Source organism: Arachis hypogaea, chromosome 6 (genome assembly GCF_003086295.3).
Source record: "Arachis hypogaea cultivar Tifrunner chromosome 6, arahy.Tifrunner.gnm2.J5K5, whole genome shotgun sequence".
Classification (NCBI taxonomy): domain Eukaryota; kingdom Viridiplantae; phylum Streptophyta; class Magnoliopsida; order Fabales; family Fabaceae; genus Arachis; species Arachis hypogaea.
Window position 1 is genome coordinate 98,871,806 of NC_092041.1, and position 20,589 is coordinate 98,892,394.

Sequence of the window (20,589 nt, forward strand, 5' to 3'; positions counted from 1 at the left end):
TTTGGTGTAAAAACATTAATGTTATTCTAATATTACCTCAGATTCTATATAACTTTTTGCCTGGAGGGATGCAAGGTGCATTCTAATCAAAATGTATTTATCTTGGGCAATCAAAGTGCACATGTGCTCATACTCGTTAGTATTGCCATTTGCGTCTGTCTTCAGTCGCGTCCCCCAGATGTAGCACTTTTGTTTCATATCATCCGTAATCTGATTTATTCCCTCAGGAGTTTCAAACTTCCCAGAACTTTCTCCCCCAGTCTCCCTTTGAATTTCTGGACTTTTGTTTTTTCCCTTCGCCGCACTGCTTGCTATTTTTTGGACTAAATTGTCTAATTGTTCTAGCAAATTTGCAACTTCTGGAGATTTTTCACTTTCTGTCTCCTGCGTTGACGCTCCCTCCTGGCTTGAATCAGTCAAGCCAAGGCTGAATGATGGCACTGGATCTGTTTTAGGAACATAGGTTGCTGTCCGTGCCATCATCATAAGGGCAACAACGTCTTCTGCGGTTGGATGACTGCGTCATCATGTATAACGTATTATAAGAATAAGAATATACGGATGATAAGCAAAGATTGATTTTAGTCTGATGAACTTACATTTTAGTTGGAGCTGGGGGAAGCGTGGGTGTGGTTTCTTGAAGTTGTTGGGGGGGTTCAGAAGTGCTGCACAGTTAAACAAAATTAATCATGGCGTAAAAAAACAAATCAGGAACAATATACACCCAAACTGTTACCAACTATACACCCGAACTTTAACCCAATATACACCCAATACTATTTCTTACGTTTCTGTAGTTCCTTCTATCTGAGGCAGAGGGGTTGGTTCAAAATCTGACACAGGTGTTTCTTGAAGTTCCGGCACAGTGGTTGTTTGGGACGCCGGCACAAAAACTTGAATCGGGACTCTAAAGAAGAAGAAAAATGAAAGGTTAACAACGCCTTTGAAAATAATAAGGTTATAAGGTTGAAATATTCTTGAAAAACTCACATTACAAGCGCATTCGACGGTGTCTGTTCCCTCACAACTATCATATTCGAATCAGCCGGACTCAACCTAAAATACACCCAAAGAAAGTTAAAAAATACACCAGAACAATTCAAAAAGAAGACAGGGTTTGTTTTTTGAGAACTTACATACTTGCAGTTTTTGCTTTTTTTTCCTGCCTTTTTTTTCTCGAATAAAATAATAAAGGGATTTTTTTCTAAAAAAATATATACAGAATTAGAAGTAGAAGGTAATAGAAGAACAAAAGTAACGGTTATTTGAAAGAGAAATTACATGCTCTGTGACGGCTGGTTTACACTACTCTGTTCTGTGCGTCCTTGAGAGGAAGGATCATCACTTCCCAAGTTCACAGCCAGTATTCTAAACAGATTTCATGTTATTCAGACAAAATAAGAGACAGGTATAAAATACACCCAAATGAATGCACAAGATACAACCAACTTAATGGACAATATACACCCAACACAACAAACGAAATATCCCAACTTAATAAACAACATACACCCAACTTGATCAACAAGATACACCCAAATGGTTCCACAAAATACACCCAAATCATGATAACAAGATTTTATTAAATAAAGCATCTTACGTTTCAGAGGAGACATATCGACCTTCTGTCGATCGCAGGTCAGCTTTGTTCTCCCTGCGAAATAAGAAACAATCATTAGCAAAGAAAACACACCAAAATCTGAAATAGACACCCCAGCAAGACATACCCGTCTACAGCAAATTTATCAACATTTTCCCTTAGCAATTCATCTAGTTCTTCACTTGATATTTCATATCTCTCACTACATTCATAAAAGAAGATGTTAACAAAAATAATTACGATGATAGACGGTAATATAGCTTACGAGGTACTGTACCCATCAAAGTATGGATCTTCTTCAGGAGATGAATCCTCTACAATAACTTTTTTCTTTTTTGATTGTGTTCTGGGTGGAAAAAAAAAGTATGAATCAGAAATAAAAAATTAATTTTATCACAGAATATTTTATCCAAAGAAGTGCTTACTTTTTTGGTATTGTTTTTGTCTTTTTCTTTTTCTTTTCCTTCTCCACCGGTATTGATTCTTCGTTTCTATAAGTTAATAAGAGACACTTCAGTTAATACACGAAATCTTTATAATCAAGCCAAAAGAAAGGAGTAATAATTTCAGAAGATTACTCATCACTTGATTCAGATTCAGATTCTGAATCAGAGTCTGACTCCTCTTGACTTTTCTTTCTTTTTCTGGAGTCCAATCTGGAAGGCAAACAATCATTATTTAGAACATACTAAAGATATAAAATACACCCAGATGAATGCACAAGATACAACTAACTGAATGGACAATATACACCCAACACAGCAAAAGAAACACACCCAACGTAATAAACTACATAGACCCAACTTGATCAACAAATTACACCCAAATGATTCCACAAAATACACCCAACTCCAAAACGTAATTACACCCAAGTATGGTACTTACTTTTTTTCCTTTTTGCTGGGGTGTTTCCTTAGTGAATCCTCTAAGTCTTTTTGAGTCTCAGACTCAGAGGTAGAACTGTCACTCTCAGTAGTTGTTTGTGTCTCCGAAGATGAACTCGCCTTCCTTTTTTTGTTTTTTTTATTTCTTGTTTTTTTCCTTTTTTTTCTATTTTTTTCATTTTTTCTCTCGTCTCTGCCATCTTTACAATCCCCTGAAACATTAGATATTTTAGTTAGCAGCATTCGGGTAAATAAAATACATGCAACATATTATGTTTACTTACCAAAATTTCCTCTGTTTCTGCACTCATTCTTTCCACCAACTGCTCCTTACTCCAGTTGACAATCCAGGGTTTTGGTGGTCTTTCAGACCTCTTCTTTCCTTTGTTTTTTGAGAGATGAAAGTAAATTATCATCAGTGCAAACATGCAGCCATCAATTGCCTTCTTCTTTTTTTCCTTGTAGTCTGTGATGCCCTTGACGATGAAGGTCAAAACATGCCCCGCCCAGTTTCTCTCCGTGATGCCATCCATCTCAAAAATTGGGGCCAGGTGCACAGGCGAGATTTTGTTTATTGTCGTTGGCAAAAGGAACGCCATCTGTATATAGAGGATGAAAATCCTCTTGAACATTAGGCGTTCCTCTTCGTTACCAACGCCGATATCCATCATCTCGTCGGTGAGACTTTTGAGGGTCTTACCCTGGAATCTTCTAAATATTATTTTGTCATCCTCAGAAAATTTCTTATACTCGACTTTCTGAGGAAATAGATCTCCTACAAAAAGGAAAACAACAAAGTATCAAAGTCGGTTCAAATACACCCAAGCATCAACTTAAATACACCCAAGCATCAACTTAATATACACCTATAATTTTGAGCTAGTTACCTGTTGCATTGATGCCAAGCGCATGACCTATATTTCTTGGTGTTATTTTGAAAGAACCATATCCTGTTTCCAGTCTGTTCTCCCCAAGTTTGAAGTTGTTTGCCAGCTCCCTTAACAGTTGGTGATGCACCCTTAGTGGTGGGATGTGCATCAACCCACCGAATCCGAGATCCCTCACAATCGCTTTCTTCTCCTCACTCATGTTTCTGAATTTATCACTTAGGAGATGTGTGGCACACTTAAGGTCTTTTGTTTGGTTTCTTGCTGCCATTTTCTCTGAAACGAAAAATACACCCAAAGATATCAGTAAGATACACCCATTTATATGAGTCAGATACACCCATTAATAACAGTAAGATACACCCATTGATAATAGTAAGATACACCCATATATATGAGTCAGATACACCCATTAATAACAGTAAGATACACCCATTGATAACAGTGAGATACATCCATAGATATGATTCAGATACATCCATATATATCAGTCAGATACACCCATAGATATGATTCAGATACATCCATATATATCAGTCAGATATCACTCAAACATGCTTCAATATCAAGCAACATTACAAGGTCAAGCAGTATACACCCCCAATATACGGAATATACCCCCAAAAATCAGTTACCAGAAGATCTAGAACAACAAGAATAACAGGAGAACTTAGAACAACAACGTAGAAGAACAGTGTAACAAAGAAGCAAGAATAATAGTAAACCCTAGAACAACGACGTAGAAGAAAAGTAAAACCTAGTTCGTAATCTAGAAAATATACAGGAATCTTAATGAACTTACCTTGAGTATTGTTGCTTTGTTTTCTCTTCAGATTCTTGATGGAGAGTTTGATGGTGTGTTGATGGAGGTTTCAAAGGTTAGCGACGACTTGTATATTTTGAACTTCGGTTTTCGCTCAAAAATAGAAGGGTTGCTTTGTTTTCGAATCGCTTTGAGAAGTGGAAGAAGTGGAAGAGTCTGCCATTACTTGTAGCCTACGTAACCGTTTGAGTGGCGAGCGCGTGAATGTGACGCTCCATTCAATCCCTTTTCATATGCGTGAGTTGTATTTGGGCTGGCCAACTTATAAACTTGTAAGCTTGTATGTGTAGCAAGCCCCTTTTTTATGAGTATTGAGATGCAATCCAAATAAGAGTTAGCTAAAGTTAGATGTATCCTTTATTAATTACTTATTTTTTTCATAGTAGACTGTTTTTTATAATTAGTTGACTGCCAGTTAGCTGGACTCCTGATTGATTTTCTTTTCTGTCTTTATATATATATATATATATATATATATATATATATATCTTTTAAACTAGTAAACTAGGAAGAGCACAAGCTGACATGGAATTTTCCTATAATTTAGATTTTTTGTAAAATTATTTTTAACACAAGTTTCAATCTCAGTTGTATATCTATGTATCTAATTATGTATCTATTTGTAGTGTAGGTCTTAGGTTTCAATCACTGCCAATTATATTTATAGGTTTTAGTAGGGTTGGTAATTTTTTTTAGGCTTTAATGTATACAAAAAAAGTAGTGGATATGACATTTCATTATATTTGGCCCACACTTCATGTTTTTGTGCTTGTGTATACGGATCAAAAAGATTAAAGGCCCTCATTTCAGAAAAATATGGTTGCAAGCTTTAAAAAAAAGACCAAATTAGGTTTTAAAAAAAATCAAAATAAAAAGAATCCAATCTCTTATAAAGGTGAGGTAATAAAAGTGAACTATACCAGAAGATAACGTTGTATTGAGAAAGAGTGGCTAGGGTTAAATATTAGGAATGAGAAGGGTTACACAGGTGTGCTCTTTGATGCAGAGATCTCAGGATTTAGAAGTTCAATTCATCGATTGTTTATTTATATTTTTCTCTCTGATATATTTTCGTTTATTTCATTGGAAGATTATTCATGGTTTTATTTTTAGGGTGTGGTTCGTAGCATTTAGATATTATTTTGGTATCATGTAGAAGTGGTTTTTGGTGATTGGTGGTTGTTTGGTTTCCCCCAAAATCTGGATTTGTATTCTGACAAGAGATGGGGTTTGTGATTGTAAATTTGATGTCATTGATTCTGTAGATTTTTTCTTTTTTTTTAAAATTCGAATTTTTTCATTTATTTCATTGGAAGATTATTCATGATTTTGTTTTTAGGATGTGGTTTGTAGCATTCAGATATTTGTGATGTATGACGTAGAAGAGGTTTTGGTAATTGGTGGTTGTTTGGTTTTCTCCCAAAATCTGGATTTCGATTCTGACAAGTAGTGTCATTGATCCTGTAGATTTCTTCTTTTATTTTTTTTATTTTTAAATTCGATTTTTTTAATTATACATCATGTAAATGCTTTATGATTTTCATTTCATCTTTCTTTGCTTGTGTCTTCTTTATAGAATGAAGGCTTATTTGATTTGATGTTTGATAGAGATCTTTTATGGAGATGTGATATGTGTGAATGTGGAGTAGTTGGTGGTTGTCAGTATAAACTTCTGTGATATCAAAAATGGTAGTTCCCTTATCACATCATTTCTTTTTCCAAGAAAACCCTAAATTAGTCTATGAGAAACCTCAGTTCTTTTTGGATTTGCAAGGTGAAAAATCTTTACTTCCCCCTATTTTGCTAAAAAATTTGAATTCAAATTTGAAACTATTCATCTAGCGTTGTCTATAAAAGAGGGTTGAAGTGGTAAAAGTAGTGCAGATCATTGGCTTTGTTCATCTTTCACATATCTTCATATTGTTGTTGTTTTCTTTTCTACAAGTGTTTTAGTGCGCTCAAATGAGTCCATCTTTTGATGCTATTAGCAAGATAGTTCCTCCAAGAGAGGCTTGGAGGCTTAAAGTGAGGGTAATTAGGGCTTGGATTGTTCCAAGCTTTGGAAATCCAGATTCTCCAAATTCAATGGAGCTTATTTTGGTGGATGAAAATGTTAGTGATTTTATTTGTAGTTTATTTTGAGTTAGCATATTGTTGATATTTCTTTAGTTGCTGACTAACATGTATTCTTATTTTTTATTATTTATAGTCAAACAAAATCCAGGCCACTATAAGGAAGCAACTTATCAACAGGTTTAAAGATAATATTATTGAAGGGAATTGCTACAAGATGTGTTATTTCTCTGTTGTTCCAAATCATGGCTCTTATAGAGCTACAAAACATGAGTTTAAGCTTACATTCCTCTTCCAAACAATAGTAACAACTTTACCAGATGATATCATACCAAGAGTCTGTTTTACTCTATATCCTTTTGAGGAGATATTGCAAATGAGTCAAGATCATGATTATTTAGTTGGTGAGTGGTTCTGTATTTTTTTTCCATTATTGAGATTATGTGTTGTTGATCTTGTTATATATTATTCTACTTTTTTGTGGTTTTTTTAATGTACTTGCAGATGTTATTGGGTTGCTGACTTTAGTTGGAGAGGAAAAAAGTTATGATAAAGATGGAAAAACAATCAAGATGGTTGTTGCGGAGCTTTCTTCTCAAAAGTTCGTTGCTTCATTACTTTCTTATTTCAGCATATGGTTTTCATTTAGTTTTTTGTTTTATCTATTTTTTATGTTACAATTTGTTATGTTTTATTTGTAGGATGGTGCTTAGGTGCGCCCTGTTTGGAGAATATGTGGATCAACTAAATCATTTTCTTTCTTCTGGTTATGTTGAACAACCAGTAGTGATTCTTCAACTTGCCAAAGTTAAGCTTTTTCGAGGTACTGTTGTTGAATATTGTATTATCATGATTTTTTTAAACTCTTTTCTTACATTGTTGGTATAAGATTTTTTTAGAAAGGTTGCTAACATTTTTTTCCTCTTTTTTAGGGCAACCTGGGTTACAAAATGTCATGAAAGCAACAAAAATATATCTTAATCCTGACTTGGCAGCTGTTGTTGATTTCAGGAAGAGGTTTGTGTAGTACTATTTTTCATATATTTAGTTTTATTTATTTTTATGTATGTTTGAATATGCTGAAAAAAGCATTAAGATTGTTCCTTCATTGTCATTTTGTTAGCGTGGTAGAGCAAGGGATAAATGGGACCCAGCCACTGTTTATTGCTAATGAAGGAAAAACTATCTCATTGGAGGATGACTTCATGAGGTTGACTAAGAAATCTACAATAGATGAGTTGCAAGAAAACAAGGAGGTTAAAAATTTTTTTTTTATCTGATTTGTAGTTATTTGTTTTCGTTCTTGATTATTAAATCCTTTGAAACTTTGATTCTTAAATTTTTATGGTTTCTTATGCATTTGGCTTCTATTTTCTATGATTTGTAGGATGGAACCTTTGTCATTTTAGGTATTATCACTGATGTTGTAGAAGAGGGGTGCTGGTGGTATTCTACCTGTGTTTGTGGGAAGACAGTACATCCTGAATCTGGTGTTTACTTTTGTGATATGTGCATGCATCATGTGACAAATGTGATCCCAAGGTTCTGTCATGTTACATTCTTGTTTTTTTTATTTACTTTGTGATTTTTATTTATGAGTAATCTGGTCTTTTAATGTGTTGAATAGACCTTTTTCATTTACTGCTATTTTTTATGATCGTAGTTCATTCTTTTGTAGGTATAGGCTCAAGGTAGTTGTATCAGATGAAACTGGACAGGGTATATTTGTCCTCTTTGATCGTGAAACAACCTACTTGGTTAAAAAAACATGTGCTGACCTATTTAATGAGGTACATAAAGATTCAAAGGTGTGTCAGATTTGTTTTTCTCTGTTTCAATGAAAGAAAAACAGAAAGTAGTTTATTGGTTTTGTTCAAAATGGTTTTTTTATTGATGGTAGCATTTATTTCTTTCTTTGTAGGTTCTCTGTGGGGATGACTACCCTATCATTTTTAGAAATTTGGAGGGTAAAAAAGTCTTGCTGAAAGTGGATACTAAGTCTCTTGGTGTTGATAGATATTTTGGAACTTTTCGTGTGAAGAGGATTTGTGATGATGCTGCAATTATTTCAATGTTTGAACTTGCTCAGACTGAGATAACACCTTTGAAGGTACTTAATTTATTTATAGGTGCCATGTTTCATTTTTTTTGTCGCAGTCCTTTGATATCTATCTTTCCTCTTTTGTGCCTTTTGTCTTATTATTTAAAGGATGCACCTGTTCCTGTGTTTGGCCCTGAGTTGGGTGAAACTTCTAATACAAAATGTGCAGAGAATACTGTCATGTCATCTTTTCTTCAAAAAGAAGCAAATGTTGCTGGACTTGATGATATACACTTAGATATGGAAGGTGTTAAGGAGGTTGATATTCTGGATCATTCTGTTGATAGTGATGAAAATGTAGTGCTGTCGGATGATGTTGGCTCACTTATTCGGTCTGATGTTGATGAAACTCAGGTGATACTCGATTTATTGCTTGATTTTTAATAATTCTTATTCATCATTATAATTAGTTTTCTGTGGAGTTTCAATAGGTTTTCATCTAATTGCGTGATCCTCTTTTTTTTGGGTGCTTTCCTTTTTTTGTTTTGTTTTCTTGTGTAGGATTTGCTCTCGCACCTTTTAGATGACTCAAGGAAAGTTAATGTGCCTAATGTTGTTCCCAAAGATGCAGTATTTTTAAAGGTGAAGAGGAATCTTGAGGCTGATTTTGATAAGGAACTTGAGGATACTGTTGCTCATTGCTCTAAAATAATCAAGATTGAAGATAGTTAAAATGGGTGTTTATGGATGAAAGCTAGCTGCTGTCTTAGGTCTATGAAGTTAGATTTATGTAATAGGTTTTATCTTTGTTATGGTGAATTATGTATGAAGTTTATTAATCTTCCTCTTTTTTTGAGGTGTGTCCAACTGCTAGGAGAGTCATCTTTGTTCCTCTTTCTTTTTTGGAAGAACTTTTGCGTTTTGAAGTTCTACAATGTTCAAGCAGATTAGTGGTTCTTTTGTCCTAGGTGTTATATTTATCTTTTTTGTTTCAAAGAAAATATGTGCTACATTAAAATCTACTTTGCTAGATATTGGACACAATGTCATATAGTTGGAGGAGTGTAGATATAAGTCATAGTGTGGATGTATATGTCCACTGTTGTGAATTTCAGTAATGAATGTAGTTCTTATGATATTAATTATAATATGCAGCAGCTTTATTAATTTGCATTGTATGATGATAATTATTTATTTTTAAAATTCAATTTACCGATAATTGACATTAAATATCAAATATGATAATTACTTTAGAGTTCGCCAATGTTTAACTATACAATAATTTTCAATTAAATATTTTTTTGCCAAATACAAATAGCAATGTGGCAATTATTTTAAACAATTAATTTTTTTTAAATAAGATAAAAGGATATGAAGAAGACATCTAACTCTTTTAGATATACAGATATATATCGATACATGCGTAAGGAAAGACATAGAGAGAGAGTTATTTTCATGAACACATAGAGAGAGAGTTATTTTCATTGTTCATGAGTGCATTTTAAGTAGATTAGATTGCTGCTGCTAAATAGTTATATCATTCTTTGAAACTTACTTTTTTCGTGGAGGTCAGTATTGTATTTTTTCTATTCATCATGCCTACTGATTTTGCTTTGGCAAGGTTGAATAGGATAAATATTTTGAAGAGGAAAAAAGCATTAAAGTTACAACAAAGAAGAGGTGCGTTATTGCAAGTTTTTTCTTTTTGATTTTTTATGTAGTTTTATTAGTAATAAAATTTTATATTAGTTAATGTTGTGGTTCATAAATTTTTTCGTCCAATTTATTGTTGGTTTCTTATGCAGTTACTAAGGCAAGAGTTGTAACTCAAGCAACTCAATTTAATTATTGTAAGTGTTTGTAATTTGATTAAATATATTGTTTTAAATGTGCATGATCCAACATTTTTTTGTTTTTCTTTAATTTATTATAATCTTTTTCAATATTTTTAGCTAGCTGTCTTCCAACAAGTTTATCTATTACTATGTCAGGTAGTATTATAGTAAAATTTAAAAAATTTACATATATTATATTTATTTATTTTCATTAAATATAATAATTTATAATTTTCTTTCTGATTAGGATTTTTTTTAAATTGTCATTTTATTAACAGATGTAATTGATCCTTCCATAAGTATTAGACCTATAGAAGATGATATTGCTGATCATCCGTTATTTGCACAAAGTGAAATGCAAGGTTATATTAATTCTTTATTTATTTATTTATTAAATTGAAGTTTTAAAATAATTTATTTCATATTTTTTTTTCTTTTAGAATGTCTTGATATCGGTGATCCTGATTGTGCGTGTGTTTGGTGTGGAGCTGTTTTTTGGTATTTAGAACGTGTTGAAAAAGATTCAAGACAAAATCAACCTATATTTTCTGTGTGCTGTGCTAAAGGGAAGGTTCAATTACCGTTCTTACAGAGAGCACCAGATTTATTGGTTAATTTAATTAATGGTACCGATGCAAAGAGCCAATATTTTCAAAAGAATATACGATCATACAATAGTATGTTTGCATTCACATCATTTGGAGGCAAAGTTGTTAGTTCTATTAACAATGGTCAGGGTCCACCCCAATTTATTGTTAGTGGACAAAACTATCATAGAATTGGTAGTTTATTACCTTCAGATGGTGAAAGACCTAAGTTTGCACAACTCTACATTTACGACACAGTGCATGAAGTTAATAATCGACAAAGTATTTTTAGGTATATTTTTGTTTAAATATTAGCGCAATGAATATTATAAGATTGTTATTATTATTCATTTATTCTATAAATTTCTATAATTTTGTTTATTTTTTCAGCCATGGATCAGATGTGGATACAGAATTGATTGTTAGTCTAATACATATGATTGATGAACATAATGTGGTAGCAAAGTCATTTCGAAGAGTTAGAGGATTCTATGAGGATCACCGATCAGAAATTTTTAGTCTTAGATTGTTCTCTCATAGATCTTTTGATCGAAGAACATATAATTCTCCCTCTTGTGATGAGATTGCTGCTTTGATTGTTGGTGATTTTGATAGTTCAGATCAAGGGCGAGATATTATTCTTCGATCTATAGATGGCCAATTGAAGCGAATTTATGAAACTCATCCTTTATACTGGCCATTACAATATCCTTTGCTTTTTCCCTATGGTGAAGATGGTTTTGAGAATAATATACCTTATAGAGGTGTTCGAACTATAAATGTGCGTGGAAGAAGAACTAAAGTTTCTTTGCGGGAGTTCATATGTTTTCGGTTACAAATTAGAGAGACAGAAGAAAGCATTATTCATAAAGCTAGAAGATTGTTTCAACAGTTTGTTGTTGATAGTTTTTCGATGGTCGAGTCACAACGACTTTATGAGATACGGAAGAAACAAAGTACTATACGTGGAGAATTTTTGAGTGGAATTGAAGAAGCTATGCAGCATGGAGATACAGAAGCTTCCTCAATTGGTACACGTGTTATTTTACCTTCTTCTTTCACTGGTGGTAGAAGATATATGTTTAACAATTGTCAAGATGCTATGGCAATTTGTAAGCATTTTGGTTATCCGGATCTATTTATGACAATGACGTGCAATCCAAATTGGCCTGAATTTCAAAGATATACGAGTGTTGATGGTATTCCAATTGCTGAGCGTCCAGATATTTCATGTCGAGTTTTTCATGCAAAAATGAAGTGTTTATTAGAAGATTTGAAAAGTGGTGTTTTCTTTGGGCCACTTAATGCAGGTATGTGCACCTGTCTCATTTTTTCATTGATTCTTGTTTTTTTTCTAAAACTAATGTTTTTTCTTGTCTAATCTCTTATTTCAGGAATGTATACAATTGAATTTCAAAAGAGAGGATTGCCGCATGCACATATTTTGCTTTGGCTTGATGGGAGGAGTAGATTGCAATCAAGTGAAATAATAGATGAATTGATATGTGCGGAACTGCCTAATCCTGCAAAATATCCTCTGCTTTATGATGTGGTAACAAAATTTATGATTCATGGTCCGTGTGGTCAACTTCGGTTTAATTCTCCTTGCATGCAAGATGGTAGATGTTCTAAGTTTTATCCTAAGCAGTTTGTTAATGAAACTTACTTTGATCAAGAAGGATATCCCATATATAAACGGCGTGATCTTGGTGTGACCTATAAAACATATGGTGTTGAAGTTGATAATAGATTTGTTGTGCCATATAATCCGCTACTTTTGATGAAGTATCGTGCTCATATTAATTTGGAGTTTTGTAACAAATCGAATGTTATTAAATATTTATTCAAATATGTTAATAAAGGTCCTGATCGCGTAACAGCAACATTGGGTAATAGTAATATTGGGAATCAACACTCTCACGCAATTGATGAGATTAGAGAATACTTTGATTGTCGGTACTTATCTCCATGTGAGTCTATTTGGAGGCTTTTTGCTTATGATATTCATCATCGGTGGCCATCTGTTCAAAGGTTAAGTTTTCATTTACCGAAAGAGCAACATGTTATTTTTGATGATCGTGACTCAATAAGCTCAGTTTTAGTCAGGAATAGAGATTTGGTTACTATGTTTATTGCTTGGATGTTAGCTAACAGGACCTATTCGAAGGGAAGACATTTAACATATGTTGAGTTCCCACAACATTTTGTTTACATTGTTGACAATAGAGAATGGAGACCACGACAAAGGGGATTTTCAGTAGGCAGGTTAAGTTTTGTTCCACCATCAACTGGTGAATTGTTTTATATGCGCCTATTACTAAATGTGCAAAGAGGTTGTACAAGCTTTAAGAGCCTTAGAACAGTTTGTGGCGTGACATATAATACATTCCAAGAAGCTTGTTCATCATTGGGTTTGTTGACTGATGATAATGAATTCATTCAAGCTATTAAAGAAGCTGCTGAGTTAGGTACAGGTGCTCAACTTAGGCGATTATTTGGAACTTTATTATTATCAGGTTCAATGAGTAGGCCTTTCTCTGTTTGGAATCAAACTTGGATGTATTTATCTGAAGATATCCTTTATCATAGAAGACTCCAGTTATAATATCCAGGTATGAAAAGAAAATTTTATTCGTTGGAATAAAATTTTAAATAATTTTTTATATTTATTGTGTGATCTTATATTATAATTTAGATTTTTGTTTATAATAAGTAATAAAATATAAATTCCACTGTATGAATTTTTTTTATAGGATTAAGAATGACATCTGAAGAGTTACAGAATTTTTGTTTGGTTGAGATTGAGAACCTTCTTCAAAATAATGGTAAATCTTTGAAGGATTATGCTGGAATGCCAGTTCCTAATGTTAACTCAATATCTCACTTTTCCAATTCTATGGTGGTGCGTGAATTGCAATATGATGTCTCAGAAATGCAGAAGCAACATGATGCATATTTTCATCAATTGACAGTAGAACAGATGAGCATATATCATAGGGTTATTAATTGTGTTTCAAATAAAGAGCATGGTTTCTTTTTTGTGCATGGTTTTGGTGGTACGGGGAAAACATTTTTGTATAAAACATTGTCAACTAGATTGCGATCTGAGAGAAAGATTGTCATTAATGTTGCTTCAAGTGGTATTGCTTCTTTATTGTTACCAGGAGGTAAGACGGCACATTCTATGTTTAGTATTCCTATTGAATTGAATGAGGAATCAGTTTGTAGAATTAGAATCAATTCACAAAAGGCAGATTTAATTCGTCAAGCAGCTTTAATCATTTGGGATGAAGCTCCAATGACAAATAAGTTAGCATTTGAAGCTGTTGATAGAACTTTTCGAGATTTAATGAAGATTGTTTGTGCTTCCAATGAAAATTTAGTTTTTGGAGGGAAAGTCATTGTTCTAGGCGGAGATTTTAGACAAGTTTTACCAGTTATACCTAAAGGTTCACGTGCTGAAATTGTCATGGCTTCAATAAATTCTTCTTATCTATGGAAGCATTGTGAAGTGTTTAATTTGAGTAGGAATATGCGACTCGAGAGTGGTATTGAAAATTCAGATGTCGATGAGTTAAAATTATTCTCAGAGTGGATTCTTCAAGTTGGAGAAGCTCAATGTGGTATAATAATTAATGATAGACATTTTGTTCGTATTCCTTCAGATCTATCGATTCCTATTACTGATGATCCAATTCATGATATTGTTTCTGCAATATATCCAAATATCTCAGAGAATTCAGCTGATTCTAGATATTTTCAAGATAGAGCTATTCTTGCTGCGACTATTGAGATTGTTGAGGAAGTCAATGATCATATTGTTAATTTACTACCGGGGGAGATGACAGAATATTTGAGCTCAGATAGCATATGTGGCAGTGATGCAAATGTTGACATTGACATTGATTGGATCAATGTTGAATTTTTAAATCAGATCAGATGCTCTGGATTACCAAATCATTCTTTGAAGTTGAAAAAAGGTGTTCCTGTTATTTTATTGAGAAATATTGACCCTGCTGGTGGATTATGCAATGGTACTAGACTTATTGTTCACAGTCTTGGAAGAAATGTGATTACTGCAGATATTGTTTCTGGTAGTAATGTTGGGGATAGAGTGTAGTAAATTTGATTCCAAGTGATTCTGGTTTACCTTTCAAATTTCAACGTAGGCAGTTTCCACTGGCATTGTGCTTCGCAATGACAATTAACAAAAGTCAAGGTCAAACCTTATCAACTGTGGGATTATTTTTACGTCGTCCAGTTTTTTCACATGGGCAACTTTATGTGGCTATATCACGTGTGAGGTACAAAAAGGATTGAAAATTTTATTGTGGTATGAGAATAGACCAGAGGACGACTTGACAGAAAATATAGTATTCACAGAAGTTTTTAATAAAATTTTCGGTAAGTTCTTTTATTTTCTCATTTGAATTTAATCATTAGTTTTCTATATTTTATATCTTATTTCATTGAAGTTGTTGTTAAATCCTACTAAATTGTCAAATGATATAATTGAATTTATATTTTCATATTGTAATTATAATGTTATTATAAAAGAAATAATTGTAAAAAAATCTTTATATAAAGGTTACTATATATTTTATTTTACTTTTGTAACATTACGAGTGTATTTGGTTTAGTGTTTTGAGTTTTAAATTCAACTTTAATTTTGTTGAAAGCTTCTTTTTTTATTTTTAAATACAAACATGCCTTTAGTCTAGCTTATGTTTACCTGAAAATAAAAATTCTAAGTTTTGTATTCACTTTTTATTATTAAACTATTAATTAAAGAAATTTATTTTATATTTATCACTTTTCTCATTATGGTTTATACAATGAATTTTGTTGTTTTTTTTCTTTTTATAACTATGTCTCTAATACTCCTTGATGCAGAATTATTATTTTTTGGTTATGTGAGTTTCCTTTCTTTATTGTTCTTTTTATTTATTTTTGTATGGAGGTCTTTTTTTAAACTTTGTAATGTAATTCTATTAATTTCATTAGACAAACCAAGTAATATTAGAATCATAAGTACTAAAAAATTATAGCCAAAAGAGTACTAAAGAGTACTGAGAATATTAGAAAAAGAATATTAGAATTTATTTAAATATGTAAAATAAAATGAAAATATTGTATAAAATAATTATTTAAATTTATGTCTTTTTCAATTTTTTATCTAAAATAACATTTATTTGACCAAGGACACATTTAGAAATTTTTTGAACAGGGAATCAAAAATTAAATATTTAATAATATTTATATAATTAATATTGTATTATATAATTGATGATATTATTTTTTTATTTTTTAAAAAAATTATTAATAAATGCTATATTGAAATAGAAATTTCTACTAAAAACTAATTTTTATATTTGATATCATTCATAATAACAAAAATTTTAATTTTTATCCTTTATTATTATAAATAATGTAACATGAATGATATAGATCAGTTATTCTAATATTTTTAGTATATGCATTTAAAATAATTAATTAACAAAATATGTAAAATATTCATACTAATATATAATTTAATATGTAATTATTTCAATATTATGAGAAAATAAATAAATATTGAAATATTTTAAATTATATATATATACTTTTTTACTATTTAATTAGAATTTGTTATAAAAATCAAAGTCTTTTTTATATGATAATAGATTTAAAAGTTAAGAAAAAAATTAATAAGATACAAGGCACAATAAAAAAAGAATTCATCAAAACAAATGGTTAATGAAAAAAATAAAGAATAGGAGGAACAAGTAAAAAAGATTTATTAATCAAAATGGTTCGTCTAAAAAAATGTAAAAATATTTTAATTAGTCACTAGACTAACAACTTAATTTAAATTTAAATGTATCATTATATAATATATAAAAGTTTTAAAATTTTTTGACGGCCATGACCCGTGACCCCACTAGCCCCATCTAAATTGGCATCTGTATTTGACTGCTATCTATTTTATACTAAAATTGCTAAACATAAACCAAATTATGAAACTAGCACTAACTCACTCTTAATAAAAAATAATTTTGTATAGAATATTTTATGCAACCTCTTATTTACAAATTTCAATCCAAATACACACTATATTTTTGTCTACAATTATCATAAAAGTTTATTATTTATAAAAGAAAATATTAATTATTTAAAAAAATTAAACATTCTTTTATGTATGAGTTCACGAGAAGATGTATGTAATTAATTTATTTCTTTTTTTTAATAGATCAATAGAAATGGTACTATCCAACCAATTTGTTCTTTCCCAATATTTGATGAAGTGCCTCAGATGGCAGAGAAGGTACGTGTAGTCATATTAACTGTTACAGTGGCTAAACCAATGTGAGTTGGTGTAAACGTGTAGAGAAGGTTTTTCAGAAGAGCTGTTGATATATCAAATCAAAAAAATTGAACTCAAGTGTTTGACTAAATTAAATTTATTTATTTATTTATATGGACTCAGACTTCAAAGATTGGAGACAAAAACTATCAGAAAAAACTTCGTTCTTTGTTTCTCTTGCAAAGTCTTTCATAGTTCATACCTTTACAATCAAAATGCAACTTCAGAACAATATGGAAGACAAGGTTGATTCGATCAAGTGTATTACAGCATGGAAGTGGAGGTTAAGAGTGAAAATTGTTAGGCTGTGGTTTTATACAGATCCATTAGCAGAAGATAACGAAAAATTGCTTCATATGATACTAATGGATCAAAATGTGAGTAGTTTTATTTTTATTTATATTCATATTGATATCAAAATCTTTTGTTTTCATGTTTTTTGTAATATGAAATAATAATTTTTTTTTCTTTCTTTTTTCTTGAGTTTAGCTGGATAAAATACAGGCTACCGTCAAAGAACCTTACATATCAATGTTTGTTGATGATTTATATGTTGGTGGTGCTTTTTGTATGACAAGTTTTTCTGTTGTGCCCAATATTGGGATCATGAAGATGACTCATCATCGTTTTAAGCTACTTTTTCAAAAAGGAACCACTGTTATACCAGAACCAAGTCTCCAAATTCGTGATTCTGGGTTCAGTTTTTGTTCAATGTTCGAAATACTTGAAAAAAAATCAGATTACCATTATCTAATAGGTATGTTATTATAATACTAATTTTATTTGTAAATTTTTTATTTTAATCATGTCGATATAAATGAGTATCGTATATGTTCCATCTTTTATTTATCTAATTTAAAGTTATACTATTATTTTTTTACTATTCAGACTTTATAGGAGTTATCACTTCGGTTCGTCACCAAACGGAAGTTGACTACTATGGAAAGAAGCTTAAGCTAATGATTTTGGAAATCTATGCTGATGGGTATTATATTTTGGAAAAATCATATTCAAATTTAATTATTTTTTCTATTATATACCTTTTTAGTTTGATGTTTCTAAATCCAAATTTTATAGGAAAAAGGTCCAATGCAACGTGTTCGGAAAATGCTGTGATTCTTTAGATAATTCCATTCTGATGAAATTCGAAAGACTGCCTGTTATTGTGCTCCAATCTTTTAAAATCAAAGTATATGGAGGTTTGTGTTATAATTAACAAATGATTTCTCGAATAATTTTGTCTTAGGATGTCTAATCTTTGAATTATTCTGTAAAAGAAGTTATTGTACTTATATCTTTGTTTTATCTTTGGGTTTCTTATTCAGATGAAGTATGTCTACAAAATGTATTGAATGTCTCCGATATTCTTATTAATCCAGATTTACAAGAAACTGTTAGATTTCTTGAGAGGTTAGTTATTTGATTTAAATTTTTTCTCTGTTTTAATTCTATCTTTGAAGTTTTTTCTATTAGTATTATAAATTAATGATTTATTGTTGTTATCTGTAGGCTTGATGTTGCTTCTTATCATTTCTTTAGCTTTAAGAAGAATATTCATGGTTCATTAGTTTCCTATATTAATCATGATTCATTCGATTGGAGGCGCATCCGTACAATTCAACTAATTCAACAAAAGATGGAGGTAATTTTTCATTTGTGTGGTTCATACCGTCGTATTTTTAACTTGAATTTATTTTTTAAACCAGTCTTGTTTGCCAAACTTTTATAATTTCATTTTATGTGCTCAATTCTTTCCAGAATGGATTCTTCTTTGTTGCGGGTAAAATTAAACAAGTTGTTGGTGATGGTCATTGGTGGTCTTTCTCGTGTGTTTGTGGACACAGCGTTCAGAAGCATTCACATGACAATTTCTATTGTCAAGTTTGTGACAAAAATATTGATAATGTCATTGCTAGGTATTTGTTTTAAATATGTATAATATAACTCTGCATTGGCAAAATCTGTTCTTGCTTTTAGCTTTTTTTTATACGTTTAAAATATAATACATAACTGTTTTTTATGCATTTCCTTAGCTATAGAGTAAAAATAATTGTGGAAGATAGTACTTCAAGTGGAATCTTTGTTCTCCTTAATGCTGCTGCAACTAAATTATTTGGAAAATCTTGCTCTGTCGCTTTGGATCAGTTTCAGAAAGAGTTGAATGTGAGTTACGTTTATTTTTTAAAAGAATCATCTATTTGTCAGTTTCAAGTCTTTATATTTAGTTCATTATGTGGTTTATATCTTCTTATTTGTGTATGTCAGGATTTTAATCATCCATTGCATCCTGCTTTTTTTGAGCTTGTTGTTGGAAAAGAATGAATTCTCAAAATTGAGTTCACAGAGTTGATTAAGGAAGAATTTGGTGGAATGTTCAAAGTTATTACAATACTGGATGACAGACAGACAGATTTAGGGTTGAGTGTTGATTCACATATAAATGTATGTTTACATTCTGTTTGTAACTTTTATATAATGCTTCCTTAGCTTCATAAATATAAATTTGTCAATTTTTGTTTGCAATGTATTTTTTATTTATTTTTTATGTAAATGTACTCATTTGGTATTTTTTCTTTATACTGTAGGATACTTTTCAAGCACCTGCGTACACTCCAATATGTGAAGCTGATTTTCATTATTCTGAAATAGAAAAATATACAAGTCGAATTCCATTTGATGCTTCTATTGATGCTAACAATATTGATGAGATGTTGCTGGATTCTATTTCAACTGGTTTCAATTGTGCAACTCCCGATCCAGTATATTCTAATATTGACTACGTGAATTTTTTTTATTTATTAAAGAATTAAGAATGTTAATTGTTTTTTATTACTGCCATAAAAAATAAATATTCTTTGCAAAAATTATCTATTGAGCAATCTTGTCATATTTATTGTTATTAATCATATGTTTATCTTTTCTAAAAATGGCCTCTGCATAAGATGTATATGGTTTGTTGCTTGGATCTATAGTCTCTATCATAAAGGAACAAAAATGGTGGTACTCATCTTGTCTTTGTGGTGGAGTTACTCGTGCTCTTAAAGGATCATTTTTTTGTGACATGTGTGAACTTGAATGTGTTGATGTTATACCCAGGTTTGCACAAAGAGTTGATTTTATCCAATTTTTTTTTAATTCCAATGATTTTTCAAAATCAAGTAATTCTTTATTTTGTTCACTTACATACTTCTTAGATAAATGTTAAGCCATCAAAATGATCTTTATATATTTCTTTATTGTTATTATTATACAGTTACCGAATTAAGGTGATTATTTCTCATGCAAATGGTAGCAATGTGTTCCTGCTTCATGATCGTGAGATTACTCAAATAATTAAGAAAAGATGCTCTGCTTTACTAAATGAAAATCCCCATTTGAAACAGGTTCATTTATGTTTCTTATAGTTTTTTTCTGATTTTTTAAATTTTTAACGTAGGCTGATATTGATTATAGAATATTTTTTCTCATTAGACTCATTGTAATTCCATTCCTTCTTATGATTTGTTTCATTTCTTA

At 31.1% G+C, this 20,589-nt stretch overlaps 2 protein-coding genes across 2 annotated transcripts; both read left to right on the top strand.

Moving 5' to 3' along the window:
- The first annotated feature begins 5,126 nt into the window (after positions 1 to 5,126).
- On the top strand, positions 5,127 to 9,340 carry LOC112697099 (replication protein A 70 kDa DNA-binding subunit B-like). Its single transcript, XM_025750106.3, has 11 exons — positions 5,127 to 6,306; positions 6,404 to 6,671; positions 6,772 to 6,868; positions 6,969 to 7,090; positions 7,200 to 7,284; positions 7,391 to 7,523; positions 7,655 to 7,809; positions 7,946 to 8,075; positions 8,189 to 8,377; positions 8,477 to 8,722; positions 8,870 to 9,340. The coding sequence occupies exons 1-11, from the start codon at positions 6,157 to 6,159 to the stop codon at positions 9,038 to 9,040; spliced, it is 1,746 nt and encodes a 581-aa protein (XP_025605891.1). The 5' UTR covers positions 5,127 to 6,156; the 3' UTR covers positions 9,041 to 9,340.
- Positions 9,341 to 10,292: 952 nt separating this feature from the next.
- LOC112805787 (uncharacterized) lies at positions 10,293 to 14,850 on the top strand. The gene is made up of 6 exons (XM_025848121.1): positions 10,293 to 10,299; positions 10,422 to 10,505; positions 10,584 to 11,022; positions 11,121 to 12,040; positions 12,125 to 13,204; positions 13,484 to 14,850. The coding sequence occupies exons 1-6, from the start codon at positions 10,293 to 10,295 to the stop codon at positions 14,848 to 14,850; spliced, it is 3,897 nt and encodes a 1,298-aa protein (XP_025703906.1).
- Positions 14,851 to 20,589: the final 5,739 nt, after the last annotated feature.